The sequence below is a fragment of the Oncorhynchus gorbuscha genome, linkage group LG02 (genome assembly GCF_021184085.1).
Source record: "Oncorhynchus gorbuscha isolate QuinsamMale2020 ecotype Even-year linkage group LG02, OgorEven_v1.0, whole genome shotgun sequence".
Lineage (NCBI taxonomy): Eukaryota > Metazoa > Chordata > Actinopteri > Salmoniformes > Salmonidae > Oncorhynchus > Oncorhynchus gorbuscha.
The window spans coordinates 8377715-8403808 of record NC_060174.1 but is presented as its reverse complement, the minus strand read 5'-3'; the positions used below and the strand labels follow the sequence as shown (position 1 = coordinate 8403808).

Below are 26094 nucleotides of genomic sequence, written 5' to 3'. Positions count from 1 at the left end.
GCTACAGGTCATCTACAAGTCTCTGCTAGGTAAAGCCCCGCATTATCTCAGCTCACTGTTCACCATAGCAGCACCCACCCGTACCACTCACTCTCTCAAGCTCTGTCAGGTTTGTAATCGTTCCTGTTATGCAATTGTTTCTAGTCACCACCAGATGGCAGTATATAGCCACAAGCTCATTATTTTTTTTAAATAAAATAATAAATATAAATAAATAAATTTACTATTCAACACGACCTCATGTTAACTCAATAACACATGTTTTGTTTTATTTACTACATGAGTGGTCAGTTAGTAGTGATGATGATGTGATTTGAGTAGAGATGAGCAGAGTTTTGGTACCTACTGGTTAACAAACACTTCTTACTCGTATTACTACACAATTCCAGCCTAATGACTATTGTTTTACTGTTGGCTGTTTGGGAATCTACTACTTAATAGCTACTAAGCAGTGTGGTAACTATGCAATTGTGTTCATGCTAACATTGTTTAATTGATGTCACAATATGTAATACAATTTATTTACATTATGATTTATATATTATTTATATTTATTTAAACAACAATATGTTGCTGGTGAATTGAAATTCATAAATGGATCAAAGATCAGGACAGTCAATGAGATCAACATGATAATGATAATTTTAGACTGAATGACAACAAAAATATATATTTAAAAAAAAGTTAGACCACATAATTTTCGAACTCAAATAATCAAAATATGCTTTCAAAAGAAATAACATGTTCGCTGTGGAAATCGTTCTTCTTGCATGTAAACGTTTTCATCTAACTATTAGTTCATTCGGGAAGTATTCAGACCCCTGGTCTTTTTCCACATTTTGTTACGTTACAGCCTTATTCTAAAATGTATTAAATTGCCCCCCCCAATCAATCTACACACAATGACAAAACAAAAACAGGATTACTCTCCCATTCAAAAGTTTGTGGTCACTTAGAAGTGTTAATTAATGTTGTAAATGACTGTTGTAGCTGGAATGGAATATTTTAATGGAAAATATTTTAATTTTAATGGAATATCTACATAGACGTACAGAGGCCCATTATCAGCAACCATCACTCCTGTGTTCTAATGGCACGTTGTATTAGCTAATCCAAGTTTATCATTTTAAAAGGCTAATTGATCTTTAGAAAACCATTTTTGGTTACTACATGATTCCATATGTGTTACTGCATAGTTTTGATGTCTTCACTATTATTCTACAATGGAAAAAATAGTAAAAATAAAGAAAAACCCTTGAATGAGTAGGTGTGTCCAATCGTTTGACTGGTACTGTATGTCTATTTCGGATATTGCTTGTTCTGAAATATCTTAAATATATTTATAATTGACTCATTATTAATTTAGATTTTAGTCATTTAGCAGACGATCTCATCCAGAGAGACTTACATGAGCAATTAGGGTGAAGTGCCTTGCTCAAGGGCACATCAGATTTTTCACCTAGTCAGCTCAGGGAATCGAACCAGCGCTCTTTCAGTTACTGGCCCAGCGCTCTTTCAGTTACTGGCCCAGCGCTCTTTCAGTTACTGGCCCAGCGCTCTTAACCACTAATAAGTGGACCATAAGATGTAGAAACTTCTCAGTGAGGTTGTGCTTCCTCCAGCTGTGTGTGTGTGTGTGTGTGTGTGTGTGTGTGTGTGTGTGTGTGTGTGTGTTGTCTCTAACCTGTTGAGGAACTTCTCAGTGAGGTTATGCTGGGCATCTGGCCCCTCCTGTGTGTGAACCCCTCCCTCCAGCAGCATCTGCTGGTACAGCTGTCTCTGCTGCTGCTTCTGCTCCAAGTGCTGCTGAACACGCTTCTTCTGCCTGTAGTACTCCTGGATCTGCTCACCGTCGTGCTGTCGAGGAAGACACACGCGCATTTAGAACGATAGACGAATATAGTACACCAAGAACGAAACACACCATTATGTCAGGTCATGAGGTTACCTCCAAAACACGTGGCAAACTACAGTACAGCCCTCTCTACAAGGCCTCAAAGCTAATCCACATCAAACACACCATTATGTCAGGTCATGAGGTTACCTCCAAAACACGTGGCAAACTACAGTACAGCCCTCTCTACAAGGCCTCAAAGCTAATCCCCATCAAACACACAACGGGCCAACTCTTCATCTCTCTAACGTGACTCTATGCCTGCAACTCTTCATCTCTCTAACGTGACTCTATGCATGCAAATCTTCATCTCTCTAACGTGACTCTACGCATGCAACTCTTCATCTCTCTAACGTGACTCTACGCATGCAACTCTTCATCTCTCTAACGTGACTCTTTGCCTGCACAGAAAAATCCAATCTAAAGCTGCTGGGCTTCAGAGATATATTAAAATGAGCAATGAGTGTGCTAGCAGGCTGGCTGTGTCAAGACCAGCCATCAAAGCAGATTGTACACCGCTGTCCGTGACCCTGTGTAGTCAAATTATGGCCCCCGCAGCAGATGAGGCGGCCGGCAGTAGCTCATAGACTCCCCCGTCAGGTGACAGGGTGTCTGTGGGGTTGACTCCCCCGTCAGGTGACAGGGTGTCTGTGGGGTTGACTCCCCCCGTCAGGTGACAGGGTGTCTGTGGGGTTGACTCCCCCCGTCAGGTGACAGGGTGTCTGTGGGGTTGACTCCCCCCGTCAGGTGACAGGGTGTCTGTGGGGTTGACTCCCCCGTCAGGTGACAGGGTGTCTGTGGGGTTGACTCCCCCGTCAGGTGACAGGGTGTCTGTGGGGTTGACTCCCCAGTCAGGTGACAGGGTGTCTGTGGGGTTGACTCCCCCGTCAGGTGACAGGGTGTCTGTGGGGTTGACTCCCCAGTCAGGTGACAGGGTGTCTGTGGGGTTGACTCCCCCGTCAGGTGACAGGGTGTCTGTGGGGTTGACTCCCCCGTCAGGTGACAGGGTGTCTGTGGGGTTGACTCCCCCGTCAGGTGACAGGGTGTCTGTGGGGTTGACTCCCCCGTCAGGTGACAGGGTGTCTGTGGGGTTGACTCCCCCGTGGATGAGGTCGTTGGATTTATGGGTAACTAAAGTCAGTGGGTGAGGAGATGGGGGGGATACCATGACAGACAGACAGACACAGAGACAGAGACAGAGACAGAGACAGAGACAGAGACAGAGACAGAGACAGAGACAGAGACAGAGACAGAGACAGAGACAGAGACAGAGACAGAGACAGAGACAGACAGACAGAGACAGACAGACAGACAGACAGACAGACAGACAGACAGACAGACAGACAGACAGACAGACCAATATGTATTCCCTTTTATAATGTATGGCCTCATGTTTTTTCCCTGAATGGCCAGATGGGGGTGCAATCTTGTTTGCAGGAAATGACAGAAATGTTAGTGATGGGCATTTACAGTTCTGCGCGCTGGCCTCTGCGCGCTGGCCTCTGCGCGCTGGCCTCTGCGCGCTGGCCTCTGCGCGCTGGCCTCTGCGCGCTGGCCTCTGCGCGCTGGCCTCTGCGCGCTGGCCTCTGCGCGCTGGCCTCTGCGCGCTGGCCTCTGCGCGCTGGCCTCTGCGCGCTGGCCTCTGCGCGCTGGCCTCTGCGCGCTGCGCGCTGGCCTCTGCGCGCTGGCGCTGGCCTCTGGCGCGCTGGCCTCTGCGCGCTGGCCTCTGCGCGCTGGCCTCTGCGCGCTGGCCTCTGCGCGCTGGCCTCTGCGCTGGCCTCTGCGCGCTGGCCTCTGCGCGCTGGCCTCTGCGCGCTGGCCTCTGCGCGCTGGCCTCTGCGCGCTGGCCTCTGCGCGCTGGCCTCTGCGCGCTGGCCTCTGCGCGCTGGCCTCGCTAAACCTCATCACAGGAAATGCCTTGTGTGATACAAGGGGGTAAAATTACCTCTTTTTCGTTTGGCGGCCCACCGTCCGCCCCGGGAGCCAGAGGGGTGCGCATGACATTTGGTCCACTGGAGGCCAGAACCAGAACCAGTGGGACAATCCTGTTGACACAGGGACAAAATATCCACATGACTATAGGCTTGGCAGGAACGGGTTTACAGTGTCCTCTCCAAAAATGGCATAAACTGCAAAACAAGCACACTTTCAACCAATCCCAAACCAGCCCCTACACCCTAGGGAGGCCTAGTACCATATTGCATATAGACCACCACCATCATCATCATCATCATCATCATCATCGTTTGGCTACAGAACAGTCGACCGGTACAGGCCGCATATACAACAGAGCATATAGGTATTTTCCTCTCTTCATTCCTTTCAGATCGACATTAGGGTTCTACCTAAATTTGATTTGATTTGATTTAAGTGTAGGTAGAACCCTAATGGTCGATTTGCGCATCTTATTTTCTTTCGACTAATGTTTCCGTACTTCATTTCACAGTGGCCTTTAGAGACCACAGTCATCTTGTCAGTGATGCCAGACACACGCGACGCGGTGCCGGACGCACGCGACGCGGTGCCGGACGCACGCGACACGATGCCGGACGCACGCGACACGATGCCAGACGCACGCGACACGGTGCCGGACGCACGCGACACGATGCCGGACGCACGCCGCACGCGACACGGTGCCGGACGCACGCGACACGATGCCGGACGCACGCGACACGATGCCGGACGCACGCGACACGATGCCGGACGCACGCGACACGATGCCAGACGAACTCCCTAGAGGACTGATCAAGCTTGTAAACACATGGCTCAGCTTACATCACAACGATATAGAAAGACCTTACTGCTGATACAGCCTCTATTAATACCTACAACTGCAAAAACAAAATTCACTACTATGTGGTCAGTCTTTAATCATAATGGAATCGATATTTAAAAACTAGCTATCTTACCAGATATAAATGACACACAGAAATAGTCACATTTTCCAATAGGTGCCAGGTTACTGAATGTGGCCACAGCAGCCCCGACGGGCTCTTTGTAAGAGCAGAGTGGTGGATCTCTCAGGACAGTGCAGCAAAGCTATAATGTATGATAAAGCATTGTTAACAGTATTATTAGTAATCGTGTTAAGGCTAAATATGGTGCCATATTTTTTATCTTTATTTAAACAGGCAAGTCAGTTAAGAACAAATTCTTATTTTCAATGACAGCCTGGGAACAGTGGGTTAACTGCCTGTTCAGGGGCAGAACGACCTTGTCAGCTCGGGGGTTTGAACTTGCAACCTTCCAGTTACTAGTCCAACGCTCTAACCACTAGGCTACCCTGCCGCCCCAGAGATCCACTATTTGGTTCAATGGCTAAAGGTCTGTATTCCCTTTTGGGGAGTTAATCACCACCTGCTCCCGAATTGTGCTAGATATAAAGTACTGCATCGCAGTGATAGAAGCGTCACTACAGACCCTGGTTCGATCCAGGGCTGTATCACTATTGGGCCGTGATCGGGAGTCCCATAGGGCGGCGCACAATTGGCCCAGCGTCGTCCGGGTTAAGGGAGGGTTTGGCCCAGCGTCGTCCGGGTTAAGGGAGGGTTTGGCCCAGCGTCGTCCGGGTTAAGGGAGGGTTTGGCCTAGCCTCGTCCGGGTTAAGGGAGGGTTTGGCCCAGCCTCGTCCGGGTTAGGGGAGGGTTTGGCCCAGCGTCGTCCGGGTTAGGGGAGGGTTTGGCCCAGCGTCGTCCGGGTTAGGGGAGGGTTTGGCCCAGCGTCGTCCGGGTTAAGGGAGGGTTTGGCCGTCACTGTATATAAGAATTTTGTTCTCAACTCTCTTGCCTAGTTAAATAAAATGCAACAAATATATATACTTTAAAAAAGATTAAACAGCACACACACAGCGATGCTTAATGTCTCCACGTGGATCTACAACAGAATAAACACGTGTCCAGGGCTGAAGAAAGGCTCAGGGCTGAAGAAAGGCTCAGGGCTGAAGAAAGGCTCAGGGCTGAAGAAAGGCTCAGGGCTGAAGAAAGGCTCAGGGCTGAAGAAAGGCTCAGGGCTGAAGAAAGGCTCAGGGCTGAAGAAAGGCTCAGGGCTGAAGAAAGGCTCAGGGCTGAAGAAAGGCTCAGGGCTGAAGAAAGGCTCAGGGCTGAAGAAAGGCTCAGGGCTGAGGAAAGGTTCAGGGGTGAGGAAAGGGGTTTGGAGCTGAATGGAATTGGGGTTCATCGTGAATCCTGGTAAGGAGTGTATCTGTTGATGGAATTTATATGAATGACTAGAATATTCCACCCTGAAGCCATATAATCATATGAAATTGATTAGAATTATGTATAACCATAGTCTGTACAATATGTCGATAATTGCATTTTAAAAACAGACTGTCTGAGCAAGATTCGGTGCCGACCTTGGCTGGGGCCACTGAGAGGACTTCCTAGGGTCTCCATCGCCCTATCTTGAGGGAGGATGGGAAGTCAATCTCACGGATTCCCCCAATCTCTGTCAGCTGGGTAACAGGACATTGTGTGCTAATGTTAGTGTGACTGTGCGTGCGTATGTTAGTGTGACTGTGCGTGCGTATGTTAGTGTGACTGTGCGTGCGTATGTTAGTGTGACTGTGCGTGCGTATGTTAGTGTGACTGTGCGTGCGTATGTTAGTGTGACTGTGCGTGCGTATGTTAGTGTGACTGTGCGTGCGTATGTTAGTGTGACTGTGCGTGCGTATGTTAGTGTGACTGTGCGTGCGTATGTTAGTGTGACTGTGCGTGCGTATGTTAGTGTGACTGTGCGTGCGTATGTTAGTGTGACTGTGCGTGCGTATGTTAGTGTGACTGTGCGTGCGTATGTTAGTGTGACTGTGCGTGCGTATGTTAGTGTGACTGTGCGTGCGTATGTTAGTGTGACTGTGCGTGCGTATGTTAGTGTGACTGTGCGTATGTTAGTGTGACTGTGCGTATGTTAGTGTGACTGTGCGTATGTTAGTGTGACTGTGCGTATGTTAGTGTGACTGTGCGTATGTTAGTGTGACTGTGCGTATGTTAGTGTGACTGTGCGTATGTTAGTGTGACTGTGCGTATGTTAGTGTGACTGTGCGTATGTTAGTGTGACTGTGCGTATGTTAGTGTGAATGTGCGTATGTTAGTGTGAATGTGCGTATGTTAGTGTGAATGTGCGTATGTTAGTGTGAATGTGCGTATGTTAGTGTGAATGTGCGTATGTTAGTGTGAATGTGCGTATGTTAGTGTGAATGTGCGTATGTTAGTGTGAATGTGCGTATGTTAGTGTGAATGTGTGAGGGACTCTCAGATTCTCCTAACAGTATGTTGTTTACAGTAAGCCTATTGTCATGCCGTACCTACCCATTTCAATAACCCTTACATGAACCCTGAAGGGCCCAGTACCTACCCATTTCAATAACCCTTAAATGAACCCTGAAGGGCCCAGTACCTACCCATTTCAATAAACCTTAAATGAACCCTGAAGGGCCCACCCAGTACCTACCCATTTCAATAACCCCTAAATGAACCCTGAAGGGCCCACCCAGTACCTACCCATTTCAATAACCCCTAAATGAACCCTGAAGGGCCCAGTACCTACCCATTTCAATAAACCTTCAATTAACCCTGAAGGGCCCAGTACCTACCCATTTCAATAAACCTTAAATGAACCCTGAAGGGCCCAGTACCTACCCATTTCAATAAACCTTAAATGAACCCTGAAGGGCCCAGTACCTACCCATTTCAATAACCCTTAAATGAACCCTGAAGGGCCCAGTACCTACCAATTTCAATAAACCTTAAATGAACCCTGAAGGGCCCAGTACCTACCCATTTCAATAAACCTTAAATGAACCCTGAAGGGCCCAATACCTACCCATTTCAATAACCCTTAAATGAACCCTGAAGGGCCCAGTACCTACCCATTTCAATAAACCTTAAATGAACCCTGAAGGGCCCAGTACCTACCCATTTCAATAAACCTTAAATGAACCCTGAAGGGCCCAGCACCTACCCATTTCAATAACCCTTAAATTAACCCTGAAGGGCCCAGTACCTACCCATTTCAATAAACCTTAAATGAACCCTGAAGGGCCCAGTACCTACCCATTTCAATAACCCTTAAATGAACCCTGAAGGGCCCAGTACCTACCCATTTCAATAACCCTTAAATGAACCCTGAAGGGCCAGTGCTGTACCTTTCTGGTGAGTCATCATCCAGCTGGTGCACGTTATTCTCCACCATGCTTTGGCTGAGCGCCGGTCTCACGCTGCCCTCCGTGCCCCTCTTGTTCTGGGCCTGGGCCGCCAGGCCATGGGACAGCCCGTCCAGCACCGGGTTCAGGGACCGAGACATGTAGGTGTCTGCCGACTGGGGCCTCTGCAGGGGCGAGGAGGGACAGGGGGAAAGCCGGCTGATGAGGGGGGTGAGCAGGTCGGCGTGGCCGGCCTTGGTGGGCTTGACCAGGCGATCCACGTGGATGGCCAGGGTCTTCTGCTGAAAGGCGCAGGAGAAGGCGCCTGGCGAGAGGTTCTGGAGCCACGAAAGCAGGGAGAGGTCGAGTTCGTCGCAGCCATTGCCACACAACATGTCCACGCCCAAGAGCACCTCGTCCTCCGTGATCTCTTCCCCCGTGGCTTTGCTCTGGAAGAGAACAGTACAGATCCGTTTAATAATGGCTCTTTTGGTCTCCTTTCCCTCCATCTGAACTGGTATTACCCAGGAGACAACTCCTGCTAGTCATATTTCTATATTAACTTCACCTATCCTGTGTTTTCAGATCAGCATAATCATTTAAAAATTTATTTTACCTTTTACCTAACTAGGCAAGTCAGTTAAGAACAAATTCTTATTTTCAATGACGGCCTAGGAACAATGGGTTAACTGCCTGTTCAGGGGCAGAACGACAGATTTGTACCTTGTCAGCTCAGGGATTTGAACTTGCAACCTTCCGGTTACTAGTCCAACGCTCTTAACCACTAGGCTACCCTGCCGCCCATAATAATGTAGACTGATCGACTGTGAAGCTTCCCTACCATTATGTACGTGGTGGAGTGCCTCATCCTTGGGACCTCTGTAAGAGTTTCAGAAATGGAGAACAATGTTGTGTTTCAAAAGGGACATTTTCAACCCTTTTCTCAAAGCACTTGACATTCTGAAACAAGGTTAGAAAATATTGGCCTCATTCACCTCCAGCCAACACATTGGCCTCATTCACCTCCAGCCAACACATTGGCCTCATTCACCTCCAGCCAACACATTGGCCTCATTCACCTCCAGCCAACACATTGGCCACATTCACCTCCAGCCAACACATTGGCCTCATTCACCTCCAGCCAACACATTGGCCATATTCACCTCCAGCCAACACATTGGCCTCATTCACCTCCAGCCAACACATTGGCCTCATTCACCTCCAGCCAACACATTGGCCTCATTCACCTCCAGCCAACACATTGGCCTCATTCACCTCCAGCCAACACATTGGCCATATTCACCTCCAGCCAACACATTGGCCATATTCACCTCCAGCCAACACATTGGCCTCATTCACCTCCAGCCAACACATTGGCCTCATTCACCTCCAGCCAACACATTGGCCTCATTCACCTCCAGCCAACACATTGGCCATATTCACCTCCAGCCAACACATTGGCCTCATTCACCTCCAGCCAACACATTGGCCATATTCACTGAGCCTGGATTCCTCTCTAGGTGGCTACCTTCGAGGGAGTTTTGACTGGCCACTGTGCTTCTGCTTCTCTTTAGGTCGTTGGGGTCTTAGTTAACTAACATAAAGCACTGTGACACCTGCTGATGTAAATATAAAGTGCTTTATAAATACATTTGATTGACCAACACTGACCTGACAGAACTCCACACAGCACTCGTACAGAACTCCTTTGATGAGCAGCTGGAAGAGGCGGTTGCCGCTGGCCCTGAACCCAGCCTCGCTCAGCTTCCTGTCGGCAGGGATGAACTCGGCCACCATGGCGCAGGCCTCCTCGAAGCAGTGCACCCGGGCCGTGCTGGGGTTCCAGTCCTTGAACTCAGCATGTTGTGTGAGGCAGGGCAGCGTGAGGAGCAGGCATAGCTTACTGTAGTCCTCTTTAGAGGGACAGAACCCCTCCAGGCTGTGGAGACATCTGACTGCCTCTTGCATGGACAGCTCCAGCTGTCGGGCAGCATAAGGAAAGGGGATGGAGATTCATTCAATGGCGTTCTCTGAGTAAAGTCGTACTAAATAGATATAGTATATAGTATAACCCACTAATTACAAGACTATTTAAGATCACTGAAATGTAATTCATCAATTAGGAAGTGCTTATTATTTTCTTTTTTCATTGAACATGAAATTTACTTCCGAATTACACTGGAAAAGTCCCGGTTTCCTTCCTTGGTGATGTTTTTAGCTTGCAACACCCGAAGCATAAAAACAGAGACCAAAATCAGAAGCCATCTTATCAGTTTGATCACTTGTAGAAACACTTGAAATGGATCTTGCTCAACTGACGGTTGGCTTTTGCTGCCAGTATCTCAGCATGTCTATTTGAATTACGGTCGTACACGCAACGCTTGCGGTATAGACTGGCTTGTCCCACTCACGCTCTGAGGGTCGTCAGCAGCTGACATGGCATTATTTACACACAGGGCCTCCAGAAATGTCTGTTTCAGGACGATGTAGCGGAACCTAGACAAGCCAGGCAAGATCACAAGACACATTTAGAACATTCAGTAAAAAAAAAAAATGTTAAAGTGCCAAAATTGAACATTTGTATTTCTTCAGATGTAATTAAACAAAATGGGTTGACTGTACAAAGATAACATCTAATTTCACCTCTCGGTCTCGACACCTCACTCTTGATTGGCTAATCAAATCTCTGAAGAGTTGACCTGTGACCTGTGTGTCTGACAAAGCTGAAAGATAAATTATGCCTATGCTGTCTCACTATGTGTCTTTGCTATAAAAGATCTCAGTTGAAATGTGTGAGGGACTCTCAGATAATTCATTGATAGACACTGAATTGATCTGAGAGTCACAGGATTTTGGAAGAGCTCATATAATTAAAGATGGACTTTGTGATAACTAACTCTGACTTGTGTGTGTTTTGCTCTCATGATTTGGTAAGAAGAGGAAATTTTCACGACAAGAGTTGACCTGTGACCTGTGTGTCTGGCAAGAGTTAAGATTCACATTTGGGTGGAAGACATTGGGTCAAATAAGCATAAAAAAAAGGTTCTCTCACCTCTTTTTGTCAAACTTTTCCATGCCTTCTAAAGGCTGAATGAATTGTAGGACCTCTTCCCATTGGCCATCTAGAATCAGCTGCCTGTGACACAACATGGGAATAGCTATCAGGGCATAGAGTTAACCTGGGTCGTGTCCATTAAACAAAAACAAGATTAAGATTTTTTTTTAGTTCAGATCATTTCACTCCGTTTCGGGTCGTTTTCTTCCATGTAGTGAACAAGACCCTGTTTGACCTTCATCCATTCACCTTGTACCTTCTGGTAGCAGAGTGGTGACTAGTAATATAATCTAAGTTGTTAGTTACAGAGGTTTTATGAAAAACTGTACAGTTCCCCTTGAATTCTGTTAGTATTTGTGTGTAGTATTGCAACAGAGCATCGTAATTTGTTAGTATTTTGTTGTGTAGTATTGCAACAGAGCATCCTAATTGGTTAGTATTTGTGTGTAGTATTGCAACAGAGCATCCTAATTGGATAGTATTTGTGTGTAGTATTGCAACAGAGCATCCTAATTGGATAGTATTTGTGTGTAGTATTGCAACAGAGCATCCTAATTGGATAGTATTTGTGTGTACAACTGCAACAGAGCATCCTAATTGGATAGTATGTGTGTGTACAACTGCAACAGAGCATCCTAATTGGATAGTATTTGTGTGTACTACTGCAACAGAGCATCCTAATTGGATAGTATTTGTGTGTACTACTGCAACAGAGCATCCTAATTGGATAGTATTTGTGTGTACTACTGCAACAGAGCATCCTAATTGGATAGTATTTGTGTGTACTACTGCAACAGAGCATCCTAATTGGATAGTATTTGTGTGTACTACTGCAATAGAGCATCCTAATTGGATAGTATTTGTGTGTACTACTGCAATAGAGCATCCTAATTGGATAGTATTTGTGTGTACTACTGCAATAGAGCATCCTAATTGGATAGTATTTGTGTGTACTACTGCAACAGAGCATCCTAATTGGATAGTATTTGTGTGTACTACTGCAACAGAGCATCCTAATTGGATAGTATTTGTGTGTACTACTGCAACAGAGCATCCTAATTGGATAGTATTTGTGTGTACTACTGCAATAGAGCATCCTAATTGGATAGTATTTGTGTGTACTACTGCAACAGAGCATCCTAATTGGATAGTATTTGTATGTACTACTGCAACAGAGCATCCTAATTGGATAGTATTTGTATGTACTACTGCAACAGAGCATCCTAATTGGATAGTATTTGTATGTACTACTGCAACAGAGCATCCTAATTGGATAGTATTTGTGTGTACTACTGCAACAGAGCATCCTAATTGGATAGTATTTGTATGTACTACTGCAACAGAGCATCCTAATTGGATAGTATTTGTGTGTACTACTGCAACAGAGCATCCTAATTGGATAGTATTTGTGTGTACTACTGCAACAGAGCATCCTAATTGGATAGTATTTGTGTGTACTACTGCAACAGAGCATCCTAATTGGATAGTATTTGTGTGTACTACTGCAACAGAGCATCCTAATTGGATAGTATTTGTGTGTACTACTGCAACAGAGCATCCTAATTGGATAGTATTTGTGTGTACTACTGCAATAGAGCATCCTAATTGGATAAGCCTGATGGAAAACAAAGAAGGGTAAACAACGACTTTGAAAATCGTATTATAGTGAAACGTTTATGTAATCAGCCACTTACTGACGCTAAATTGAATAATGTCCCGAGGGGGATCTTTAGATTAAGTCTCTCTGGTGAAGGTCACGGAGTACTGTACAAGGTGCAGTGCAGCATGAAATAAGATTTGTGTAAAAAAAAACGGGAATGAAACGCAGGACCTCACATACGCCAACACTATCGGTGTACTTAAAAGGGACATTTCACTTTAAAAATGATGTTTTCAGTATTTAAAATGTTGTCTCATATCAAGATGAGTCCACATCCCATGCCAGCAGTTCGTGTAGATTCAGCTCTATGCCTCCGTCTCAAATTTATAGAGAAGATAAACACTGCAAATCTAGAGATAATATGGTGCTTAATTTTTCCATTCATTTTTGGATAGCTGCATCTACAAAACAGATGGTCTGGGACATGGACTTGTTTACAAAGTCGTGGAGCGTGATTATTATTATTATCAATTTGATTTAACTAGGCAGTTTCAGATAAGAACAAATTCTTATTTACAATGATGGCCTACCACCGGCCAGACCCTCCCCTAACCCGGATGGCGCTGGGCCAATTGTGTGCCGCCCTATGGGACTCCCAATCACGGCCGGTTGTGATACAGCCCCGGATCGAACCAGGGTCTGTAGTGGTGCCTCTAGCACTAAGATGCAGTGCCTTAGACCGCTGTGTATCAGAACTGGGCTGGAGGGAAAAACCTGCACACAGGGATTGAAGAGCGCTGCTTTAAAAAGAGTCCTAACGGGGTGGTCTTTCTGAAGAGTCTTCTTCCTGATGGAGGCATGCCTAGCTGGGTGTTATTCCCATACCGACTGCAGAATGACGCCTGTGTTTGTAGCAGACTAAAAGCCATGCTAGTACCTGAGGAAGAGCATGTCGTCAGAGTAAAGGCCATTAATGACGCCGCTCTCCTTCTCCAGAGACAGCATGCTGATGTGAAGCTTCCTGGAGTTGAGGAAGTCCAGCATCAGCTTGATCACCTCCACCTCCTTGATGTTAATGGTCTCCTCCGCTGTCATGGCGACAGTCTGTCAGGACACAGAGAGAGACACAGAGAGAGAGAGAGAGAGAGAGAGAGAGAGAGAGAGAGAGAGAGAGAGAGAGAGAGAGAGAGAGAGAGAGAGAGACAATCTGTCAGGACAGGTAGAGAGAGAGACAATCTGTCAGAACAGGTAATGAGAGAGAGACAATGTGTCAGAACAGGTAATGAGAGAGAGACTGTGTCAGAACAGGTAATGAGAGAGACAATCTGTCAGAACAGGTAATGAGAGAGAGACAATCTGTCAGAACAGGTAATGAGAGAGAGACAATCTGTCAGAACAGGTAATGAGAGAGAGACAATCTGTCAGAACAGGTAATGAGAGAGAGACAATCTGTCAGAACAGGTAATGAGAGAGACAATCTGTCAGAACAGGTAATGAGAGAGACAGTCTGTCAGAACAGGTAATGAGAGAGACAGTCTGTCAGAACAGGTAATGAGAGAGACAGTCTGTCAGAACAGGTAATGAGAGAGACAGTCTGTCAGAACAGGTAATGAGAGAGACAGTCTGTCAGAACAGGTAATGAGAGAGACAGTCTGTCAGAACAGGTAATGAGAGAGAGAGTCTGTCAGAACAGGTAATGAGAGAGACAGTCTGTCAGAACAGGTAATGAGAGAGACAGTCTGTCAGAACAGGTAATGAGAGAGACACTGTGTCAGAACAGGTAATGAGAGAGACACTGTGTCAGAACAGGTAATGAGAGAGAGACAATCTGTCAGAACAGGTAATCTGTCAGAACAGGTAATGAGAGAGACAGTCTGTCAGAACAGGTAATGAGAGAGAGACAATCTGTCAGAACAGGTAATGAGAGAGACAGTCTGTCAGAACAGGTAATGAGAGAGACAGTCTGTCAGAACAGGTAATGAGAGAGACAGTCTGTCAGAACAATCTGTCAGAACAGGTAATGAGAGAGACAGTCTGTCAGAACAGGTAATGAGAGAGACAGTCTGTCAGAACAGGTAATGAGAGAGACAGTCTGTCAGAACAGGTAATGAGAGAGACAGTCTGTCAGAACAGGTAATGAGAGAGACAGTCTGTCAGAACAGGTAATGAGAGAGACAGTCTGTCAGAACAGGTAATGAGAGAGACAGTCTGTCAGAACAGGTAATGAGAGAGAGACAGTCTGTCAGAACAGGTAATCTGTCAGAACAGGTAATGAGAGAGACAGAGTCAGAACATCTGTCAGAACAGGTAATGAGAGAGACAGTCAGAACAGGTAATCTGTCAGAACAGGTAATACAGTCTGTCAGAACAGGTAATGAGAGAGACAGTCTGTCAGAACAGGTAATGAGAGAGAGAGACAGTAATCTGTCAGAACAGGTAATGAGAGAGACACTGTGTCAGAACAGGTAATGAGAGAGACAATCTGTCAGAACAGGTAATGAGAGAGAGACAGTCTGTCAGAACAGGTAATGAGAGAGAGACAGTCTGTCAGAACAGGTAATGAGAGAGAGAGACAGTCTGTCAGAACAGGTAATGAGACAATCTGTCAGAACAGACAATCTGTCAGAACAGAACAGAAGGTAAACAGGTAATGAGAGAGAGACAATCTGTCAGAACAGGTAATGAGAGAGACACTCTGTCAGAACAGGTAATGAGAGAGACAATCTGTCAGAACAGGTAATGAGAGAGAGACAATCTGTCAGAACAGGTAATGAGAGAGAGACAATCTGTCAGAACAGGTAATGAGAGAGAGACAATCTGTCAGAACAGGTAATGAGAGAGAGACAATCTGTCAGAACAGGTAATGAGAGAGACAATCTGTCAGAACAGGTAATGAGAGAGACAGTCTGTCAGAACAGGTAATGAGAGAGACAATCTGTCAGAACAGGTAATGAGAGAGACAGTCTGTCAGAACAGGTAATGAGAGAGACAATCTGTCAGAACAGGTAATGAGAGAGACAATCAGAACAGGTAAGAGACAGTCTGTCAGACAGGTAATGAGAGAGACAATCTGTCAGAACAGGTAATGAGAGAGACAGTCTGTGTCAGAACAGGTAATGAGAGAGAGACAATCTGTCAGAACAGGTAATGAGAGAGACAGTCTGTCAGAACAGGTAATGAGAGAGACAATCTGTCAGAACAGGTAATGAGAGAGACAATCTGTCAGAACAGGTAATGAGAGAGACACTGTGTCAGAACAGACAATCTGTCAGAACAGGTAATGAGAGAGACACTGTGTCAGAACAGGTAATGAGAGAGACAATCTGTCAGAACAGGTAATGAGAGAGAGACTGTGTCAGAACAGGTAATGAGAGAGAGACTGTGTCAGAACAGGTAATGAGAGAGACAATCTGTCAGAACAGGTAATGAGAGAGACACTCTGTCAGAACAGGTAATGAGAGAGACAATCTGTCAGAACAGGTAATGAGAGAGACACTGTGTCAGAACAGGTAATGAGAGAGACAATCTGTCAGAACAGGTAATGAGAGAGAGACTGTGTCAGAACAGGTAATGAGAGAGAGACTGTGTCAGAACAGGTAATGAGAGAGAGACAATCTGTCAGAACAGGTAATGAGAGAGAGACTGTGTCAGAACAGGTAATGAGAGAGAGACTGTGTCAGAACAGGTAATGAGAGAGAGACTGTGTCAGAACAGGTAATGAGAGAGACACTGTGTCAGAACAGGTAATGAGAGAGACAATCTGTCAGAACAGGTAATGAGAGAGACTATCTACCGGTCAGGAAAAACATGTTTTAATTTACGGCAGCTGTTCCAATGTATTCCCACGAATAAAATACACGCGATCGTGTCTCAATGTATTAAATATTTTTAACACTTAAATACAATTTATATTTCAGGCTTAGTTAGTTAAGGTCAATTTACAGTTCATTTACAGTGTACAAATGACTATAGTGCTGTACCTGCCCCCTCCCTCACACCATCTGCTCCGACAAAAATAATTCTGCCAGCCAGTGTTGCCAAGGGCTACCTTGAAAACAATGTCGCAGGTGAAAATGTCTTGTCGCGGGTGTTGTGTTTTTGGGCCAATTCTAAACTGCACCGCTGCCACCGTGGCATTTCTCTTAGAAATGTATATATTTAACTGTGACCTGCTGCTACTGACTATCAGGCAGTGAGCAGGCTGTTACGGAGTGAGTGAATGGTGGAGAAGAGGAGGGCTGGAGGGGGGGGTGTGTGTGTGTGTGTGTGTGTGTGTGTGTGTGTGTGTGTGTGTGTGTGTGTGTGTGTGTGTGTGTGAGTTGAGAGCACTGGTTGAGAGAGCGCTGCAGCAAGAGGCCGCTGAGTCAGGGAGACAGAGCAGGACAAAAATGTGACACATTTTTATCAGTTGCAGGTAGGCTATTTATTTACACTGAACAAAAATATAAAAACGCAACATGTAAAGGTGTTGGTCCCATGTTTCTAGAGGTGAAATAAAAGTTCCCAGAAATGTTCCATACGTACAAAAAGCTTATTTCTCTCAAATTTCGGCCACAGATTTGTTTACGTCACGGTTAGTGAGCATTTCTCCTTTGTATTGCCATGATAATCCATCCACCTGACAGGTGTGGCATATCAAGAACCTGATTAAACAGCATGATCATTACACAGGTGCACCTTGCGCTGGGGACAATAAAAGGCCTCTCTAAAATGTGCAGTTTTTTATCACACACACAATGCCACAGATGTCTCAAGTTTTGAAGGAACTTGAAATTGGCATGCGCGACCAGAGCTGTTTACAGAGAATTGAATGTTAATTTCTCTACCATAAGCCGCCTCCAACGTAGTTTTAAAGAATTTGGCAGTGCAGACCACATGAATGGCATCGTGCAGGCTACTGGTTTGCTTTGCCCTATTGCTGTGGTGGGGTTATCGTATGGGGCAGGCATAAACCACAGACACCAAACACAATTGCATTTTATTGATAGCAATTTGAATGCACAGAGATACCGTGACGAGATCCTGAGCCCCATTGTGAGGCCCATTTTTTACGGTATCTGCAATCAACAAATGCACATCTGTATTCCCAGTCATATGAAATCCATAGATTAGGGCCTAATGAATTCATTTCAATTGACTGATTTCCTTATATGAACTGTAACTCAGTAAAATCTTTGAAATTGTTGCGCTTATATTTTTTGTCCAGTATAGATTGTTCATTATGGAGACACCATTTCCCCAAAAACATAGTAACGCAATAGAGCTGATAAAAACGGCGACAAAGCATTGGAAAACGACTTTAGTCGCACTAGAGCTCTTTAGATAAATTAGCTCAAAAAGGTGGTTTAAAGTAAACTGCATTCCAATGTCGACTTTTCTAACGGATAACAGGATCAAGCGAAGGGTTTTTACTCTTTCTCAGTTCTGGAATTTAAAAAAATTAAGTTATGGAACTCCCTCGCGGTCTTGTATTTTGGGGGGGGAGTCCACAATGAAAATGACATTAAAATGTGTCGAAAGACAAGCTACATCTGTTGGCCATCAAGTAGGCTATTCATTTATATGCCATTGTAAGCTACCATACATATTGAAATGATGATATTACTGGAGTCGTTGCAAATCAAGTCGCGCCACATGTGTATCCTACCTGGAGCTGCAAACGGATTGAATAAATAGTCTGTAACTCCGTTTGTTGTAGCCTTGCGTTATTATGCAATTATTCATGGCCATGTTAAATTAATTAAATTGGAAGTTATGAATTATAGATCTATCGCAAATGTATCATTGTCCATATTTTAATGTCAGTTTTATCGTGGACGTTACCCTGAAATTAGATGTCATATCAGGGACTATAGGCTTCCTGCATCTAGCGCAGCAAACCATGGCAAAGTTGAATTGCAATTATAAACCCAGAGTTTAGTCCGTAATCTATGCGTATTGAAATAACAAGTCAATCTCGCAAATAATCCATTCATAACTGTTTTGTAGTCTTAACATCAGGCCCATAATAATGGCACAATTACCCGAAAATCACCAAACATTCATTTCTTGAAGTTGATCCATGTGTTTCTTGCACAGAGATTTAAGATCCTCTGTCCAATTTTTAATCACTCAAACTCTGCTGTCGGATTGACCTATAGTTATGCACATGCGCAAACTGGATTTATTTCACGCAATAAGGCACAAGGGGTGTGGTATATGGCCAATATACCACGGCTAAGAGCTGTTCTTAAACACGACGCAACGCTGAGTGCCTGGATACAGCCCTTGTGCCTTATTGCTTTTATAAACGGGTTACCAACGTAATTAAAGCAGTAAAAATAAATGCCATACCTGTAGTATACGGTCTGATATACCACAGCTATCAGCCAATCAGCATTCAGGGCTCAAACCACCCAGTTTCAAAATATATATATTTTTTTTGGGGGGGGGGCAAGTTTTAAGGCCTTGTGGGCGAGTTTTCAGAGGTCATTGGGCAAAACTTTTTGCTAGACCTAGTAACCATGCACAATAGTTTCCTACCCCTTAGAAGGTTTCTTCCTAATAGACCTACAGACATCTTGGGTGAGCTTCTTGCCACCGTTCGTTAGTAAGCCTTGATTTGTATTTTCCTGGGTTTTAAATTGCACTTTGGGAAACGTGGTACTAGTATTACCAATAGAATGTGATTGATGAAAAACAGGCATAGGTGTGTGTGTGAATAAACTCTAAGAGGATTGTCAGGCGGAAAGATTAAGATGTTGTCAAGGGCAAGCAAAATGATGAACCAAAAACTGTCAAAGATATGGCCTAGTACCAGGTCTACATTCAATGCTGTGGTAAGGAGAACTACATTCTGCAACACCTAGTTATCAAGGCCTGCCATCGGAGTCCCGGTTGTAAACACGGGTACATCAAACTCTCTCTACCTCCCATGTTTACACCATACTATCTGAAATCAGTGTCACCGGCCAAAAGCGGTCTGTTGATTCATTTGCATTGCAAACATCTACTGTGGGCGACACATGACTGCTGGTTGTGTAGCTAAACAACTTACCTTATGTGCTACCTGACTTGTCGCTGGCATAGACATTAGCACTGCGCACGTACAATGATGATGATTATAGCCGAGTAGGCTAGCACCAGGAACAAGTGACAGCCTACTAAATAACCTTGCTAGATAATAGAATGCATCACGTTTATAGATCCGGTTAGCAAAGCATGTATTGATTGAGCTGCAGGAATAAAACACACTATCAACCACCAACAGCCGCCACCCAAAAACAAATGGAACCTTCTCACCTGTTTATCCCTACAAATAACGTCGCATAAATTGAGAATGTAATCCGCAGGTTCGCCAGCAGATGAGAACGTTTGCAATGTATTTTAGCAAGGATATTTTATACAAATCTTTGTTTGATTTTTCTCTCGCTTTCCCACCGTATTTCTAGTAGCCTATACACAACCTCCGGTTGCCAACCTCACAGCAGCAAGCCACCAATCAACCGGAAGATACGCTGCGGTTTCACACCTACGACGGCGCATCCCGCGGTCCGCTCAACAACTTTCAGCTCGAACACAGTCAGCTCACGCAATTCATATATATTGTCACTTAGTCCCTTAATAACGGCATTGCAACTGTTTACATCCCTGGCAATTGCTTTCCCAGACATTATCTAGCATGTCCCAGCCATTAGATGCAGTGGAATAGAGGAAGACAATGGCAGGGAAGGGCATAACATCCCTTGACAATTGGAAGGTGTGCCGTTTGTGGAACGAATATTTCTTATTAAGATTGACAAAATGCACAATTGCATAATAAAGTACGTATAGACTTAATCATAAAGTCTCAATTTTATCAGATTTTCTGATCGTACATTTATAACCTAAAGCCATTGTGTATATATATATATATTTCCCAAGTCCCATTGGGTAAAATAAGGGTTGATTTTGGAGTTATTGCAGTATGCGTTGGGGGATATAACCTAGCAATATCACCTATTTCCATTGCACAAAGCATTATAATTAAAGCAATCCTCAAGAGAATTGCCTTGAACAATACTGAGGGAGCGAGGAAGGAGACAATCAGTGACCTTAGTTTCTCATGACTGGTTATTACGGTTGCAAAATCGTGGTAACTTTCCCCAAATTCCGGGTAACTTTCCCAAAATTCCTAGTAACTTTCCCCAAATTCCTGGTAACTTTCCCCAAATTCCTAGGTTTTCCAGAAACCCAGGTTGGAGGATACTGGATTTCCTGCATATTCCATTCTAAACTCTGGAATTTTCCAAAAGGGATTTCCAGACAGGAAATTTTCACCGCTGATTTATCCAGGGAGACTATTTACATGACAATTGAGGAACGAACACTTTGAGGACACGCTTCATTTTATTCAATGCAAAAGAGAAACAAACGCCACCTACAAAGTTCAGCGGTAGGTTGAATGACAGCCCGGCGTCTGATAAACAAAATGGAAGCAGTTCTTTGTCAGGAGGGATGGACAGATGAACTTAAGGCAGCCCTGCACAATGTCCACTTTTACCCATTTAAACAATTAAATAGCCATTCATCTTGACCTTAAACAGTCAAATACAACAACTGTGACAACTGTAACATCCCTTTCTACAAAATTCCTGGAACTTCAGAAAAACGTGATAATAATCGTTACATTTCCAGAGACATATGCAACTCGTCTTTTGGTAATTCCTTAAATATATCCCTGTGAAAAACCAAAACACCAATGTGTGTGTGTGTGTATAGTATTTGTCATCAGATATTTTCTTCCCCAACCTTCATAAGTTGCTCCTTTCGAGAGGTTTTAAAGACGAAGGGGAAAGTGTTGAAGACTCTACCTGTAGGTACTAACAAAGTCTGTCACATTCTGCCTTCACGGGTCTCTAAAAAAGTACTTTATCTTACCAGAGTATGTTTATCGAATAGAAGAAGTGTGGCATCTACCGCACATTTTAATTGACTTAAAATGAAAAGGACATATTTGGATTTTTCTATTCATGATGAATGTGCAAAATAATAAATAAGCCATATCCTAATGTCACCATAGCCTGGTGCCAAGCAGTATCCTAATGTCACCGTAGCCTGGTGCCAAGCAGTATCCTAATGTCACCATAGCCTGGTGTCAAGCAGTATCCTAATGTCACTGTAGCCTGGTGCCAAGCAGTATCCTAATGTCACCGTAGCCTGGTGCCAAGCAGTATCCTAATGTCACCATAGCCTGGTGTCAAGCAGTATCCTAATGTCACCGTAGCCTGGTGTCAAGCAGTATCCTAATGTCACCGTAGCCTGGTGTCAAGCAGTATCCTAATGTCACCATAGCCTGGTGTCAAGCAGTATCCTAATGTCACCGTAGCCTGGTGCCAAGCAGTATCCTAATGTCATCGTAGCCTGGTGCCAAGCAGTATCCTAATGTCATCGTAGCCTGGTGCCAAGCAGTATCCTAATGTCATCGTAGCCTGGTGTCAAGCAGTATCCTAATGTCACTGTAGCCTGGTGTCAAGCAGTATCCTAAGGTCACCGTAGCCTGGTGCCAAGCAGTATCCTAATGTCACTGTAGCCTGGTGTCAAGCAGTATCCTAATGTCACTGTAGCCTGGTGTCAAGCAGTATCCTAATGTCACTGTAGCCTGGTGTCAGCAGTATCCTAATGTCATCGTAGCCTGGTGTCAAGCAGTATCTGAAGGTCACCATAGCCTGGTGTCAAGCAGTATCCGAAGGTCACCGTAGCCTGGTGTCAAGCAGTATCCTAATGTCAACGTAGCCTGGTGTCAAGCAGTATCCTAATGTCACCGTAGCCTGGTGTCAAGCAGTATCCTAATGTCACGGTAGCGTGGTGCCCAGCAGTATCCTAATGTCACTGTAGCCTGGTGTCAAGCAGTATCCTAATGTCACGGTAGCGTGGTGCCAAGCAGTATCCGAAGGACACCGTAGCCTGGTGTTATAAGTCATTTGACATTGAGAATTTTAAAAGGAGAGGATTCTGAAAACGTTTGAGGTCGACTAATCAACTGAAACAGAATTAACAATAACTACTGTTTATCAGCCATTCCATTTTCAAAGTACACAATCTGAATCGCAATCCTTTAAAACAATGTTCTATATAATGGATTTATGGCCACAATTTGTAATACTAAATCTAAAACGCATTTTCAAATGGTCTAAATCATTACGGACAGACCTATCTGATAATTCACCAAATCTGGGTCCATTTTTGTGACAATTGAAAGGAGATAACATAGATTTGAGTTTATTTTTGGTTCACAAACCTGCTCTGAACCCACAAGCATTAAGGAAGTTCAGTCTGGTTTAACACTATAAGAGGAGGAATGAGCTAAAAAAACATAGATATAAATAGACTTGGCGTAGTTGTGGAATACTATATGGGACTTGTAGATGATTTGTGAGGATAACGCTAGCTGTATGCTTGCTGCGAGTTATTTGACTTTTTTTGCCCTCTATCTTGTGTATAGCTTTATGCAGACGTATGTTGCATTTGAACCCGAAAACATAGTAAAACTACACCTTAGAGGATTTTTTTCCATCAGCTTATTGCACTGACATAAAAGAAAGAAAACAAGCGTAAGGCCACACCATTTGAACAGATGAGTAACATTCAGTGCTTCAGTGTCCCAGATAAAACATCGTAGGTACCCGTCGTCTCCTTTTTGTCTCTACTTGGGCGGGAAAAAAAAAAAAAACACACACACACGTGTGCTGTAATAAAATTACTCGAAATCAGACAAATCTCTTACACTAAACAGATCAGTGACATTCATTTACACATATTAAATAGTGTTTTCACATTCCAGTTGTGCATTTCTTTAACTGAGTCGAGTCCCCGTCTCCAGTTTGGAATTTCAAAAGGAAAATGGACAGGAATAGAGAAAGAGAGAGAGAAAGAGAGAGAGAAAGAGAGAGAGAAAGAGAGAGAGAAAGAGAGAGAGAAAGAGAGAGAGAAAGAGAGAGAGATAATAAAGTACAAGAAGTATGCGTTCGTCTAACTGGCATTGCAGGTGCTGAATCCTCATGGAAATGTACAGTGAAGTGCAAATTGAATGTGGACCGTTCAATTTGAATGGAAATGGCGGGGGTGGCTGGGAGTTAGGACTTGGCAGGTAACACTTTTTTGGGGGTGGCTGGTTTCCTGGTTTGCCATAGGTGGCCGTGGATCGTGATGGCATCCACACTCGCCGACATGGTCTTGGCGGGAATCTGGCTGAACTGCTTCCTGTCCGAATTGTACTTGTAGAGGCCCTCGATCATCTTGCTCATAATACTCTTGGGCCCGATGCCCGTCAACTTGGTGGCCTCGTCCGTTTCGGGGCTGTATACGTACAGGGAGCGGAACTGGCAACCCCCGTCCCTGAACAACACCAGGAAGTTGTTGGCTTCTGATTTCTCCATTTCCTGCAAAAGCGAAGCAAATAAAATAATAAAATAAAATAAATAAAATAAATAAATAAATGATCATCATCATACAAGATAACAGACGTGTCGTGATGATTTTCATTGTGACCTCTTGCTGCTTTTAAAAAAAATACAGTGACTTCTGGAGGTAAAAATGTCCGTTTTGAATATGAACACTAATCTGCATATTCTTCGTAAATAATCTATTATAATTTGCCATTTAGCAGACTTTTATCCCACTTAAAGTCATGTAAATATCACCATGATCAAATGAAAACCATTCATCTGAGAAGTTACTTTATTGTATTGATGAGCTGTACATTAAGATGACAAACACTGTAGAAATAGAATGACCAGATTACCTCCACAATCTTGTTCTTCTGACCTTCGTTGACCTTGCCCGCCAGGCAGCAGTGGGCTAGCGCGTTCTGGATTATATGCTTGTTCGATTTGGCACTCGGCTCCTTGTACAGTTTGGGCCCTGTGCAACACCAAGGGGGAAAAAGATGATCAATCGTCATAGCAACCACTCTACCAAGGGCCTCGGAGGTTGTGCCAGCAGTTTGTTAGTAAATCATTTATAGGAGTCATCTTAACATCCCTCATCATGGAATCTCAAGACCAAGGGCCTTCTACGCTATCATCAGCCTCTTCTTGATCATTTCAGACTGAAATTTTGCTGAGTTAATTTCACTCGGTTGTTGCTCGTCTCAAGTCAAAATCAATAATTAATGCACAATAATCATGGCATATATGCACGTTAGATTCAACATGTTACCCAACCAAATGGGCAGAGGAGGGGTTCGCAAAATTCCAGTAACTTTCCCAAAATGCACTGGTTTCTCAGAAATTCCAGTAACTTTCCCAAAACGCACTGGCTTCTCAGAAATTCCAGTAACTTTCCCAAAACGCACTGGCTTCTCAGAAATTCCAGTAACTTTCCCAAAATGCACTGGCTTCTCAGAAATTCCAGTAACTTTCCCAAAATGCACTGGCTTCTCAGAAATTCCAGTAACTTTCTCAAAATGCACTGGCTTCTCAGAAATTCCAGTAACTTTCTCAAAATGCACTGGTTTCTCAGAAATTCCAGTAACTTTCCCAAAATGCACTGGTTTCTCAGAAATTCCAGTAACTTTCCCAAAATGCACTGGCTTCTCAGAAATTCCAGTAACTTTCCCAAAATGCACTGGCTTCTCAGAAATTCCGGATGGAAGATTCCTGGAATCGAGAGAGAATAAGCAGAATATCTGGGAATCCGCCAACCTGGAATTCTGGAAAACCAGGGTGTTTTGTTTAAGTTATCAGAATGTTCCTACCCTAGTGCAGAGTGACAAAAACGTAACTCAAGCTGTTAGTGGTATTCAAATTTTAAATATGAAAATATGATAGCAATTTGAAATGATGAATTGGACACAAAATCAAAATCAGATGTCATAAACAGCATGAACTGTATTTCAGAACTTCACAGAGATAATCAAGATCAGTTATAACACAGCTAATAAATGTGTCTTAGTGGTGAAGAGGTGACCACCCACCGGTGTACTCGGTGTTAGACTTCACAGATGAGGCAGTGGAGCCATTCTCCCAATCGTCCTCCCCAGTCCGGCTCCCAGATCGACAAGGGGACAGAAAACCATCTGCAGAGTCAGGCCTGACACACACACACACACACACACACACACACACACACACACACACACACACACACACACACACACACACACACACACACACACACACACACACACACACACACACACACACACACACACACACACACACACACACACACACACACACACACACACACACGTCACCTTTCTCCACGGGTAAAGCATTGTTACCTCATATGTAGAGTATAGCCTCTTTAAGGGCTTCAGTACAGGCTATGTGTGTGCAACGTACAAACAGTGTCTACCCTAAAAATGTGATAATTTTGACAGGGATGGGCTTAGGCCAGAACTGCTCTTTGTATACCAAGTACAAGCTTTCTCAAGAGCTCTACAC

The 26094-nt window shown here is 44.3% G+C and overlaps 2 protein-coding genes across 6 annotated transcripts in view; both read right to left on the bottom strand.

Annotated features, from left to right (window-relative positions):
* The window catches only part of LOC123996702 (WD repeat-containing protein 47-like), a 36023-nt gene extending 15681 nt beyond the window's left edge, over nt 1–20342 (bottom strand). For 2 of the 4 annotated variants that reach the window (XR_006832025.1, XM_046300320.1), the window contains exons 1-8: nt 19725–19930; nt 13626–13792; nt 11086–11169; nt 10445–10529; nt 9705–10013; nt 8037–8482; nt 3840–3939; nt 1685–1857 (exon numbers count right to left, since the gene is read on the bottom strand). Coding sequence is in view for 3 of the 4 variants with exons in the window: in XM_046300320.1 (XP_046156276.1) it covers nt 1685–1857; nt 3840–3939; nt 8037–8482; nt 9705–10013; nt 10445–10529; nt 11086–11169; nt 13626–13792; nt 19725–19760 (1400 nt within the window). In the remaining variant the exon portion in view is untranslated. Of the gene's footprint in view, nt 1–1684; nt 1858–3839; nt 3940–8036; nt 8483–9704; nt 10014–10444; nt 10530–11085; nt 11170–13625; nt 13793–19724; nt 19931–19969 lie in introns of those variants that run through there. The other 2 variants (XM_046300330.1, XM_046300340.1) reach the window with 2 other exon arrangements.
* Nucleotides 20343–21036: 694 nt separating this feature from the next.
* Nucleotides 21037–26094, bottom strand: part of LOC123996693 (calmodulin-regulated spectrin-associated protein 2-like) — a 99040-nt gene continuing 93982 nt past the window's right edge. For both annotated transcript variants that reach the window (XM_046300298.1, XM_046300307.1), the window contains 3 exons: nt 25623–25738; nt 24450–24568; nt 21037–24087 (listed from right to left, as the gene is read on the bottom strand). In XM_046300298.1, the coding sequence (XP_046156254.1) occupies nt 23782–24087; nt 24450–24568; nt 25623–25738 (541 nt within the window). In that variant the 3' untranslated portion in view covers nt 21037–23781. The remainder of the gene's footprint in view (nt 24088–24449; nt 24569–25622; nt 25739–26094) is intronic.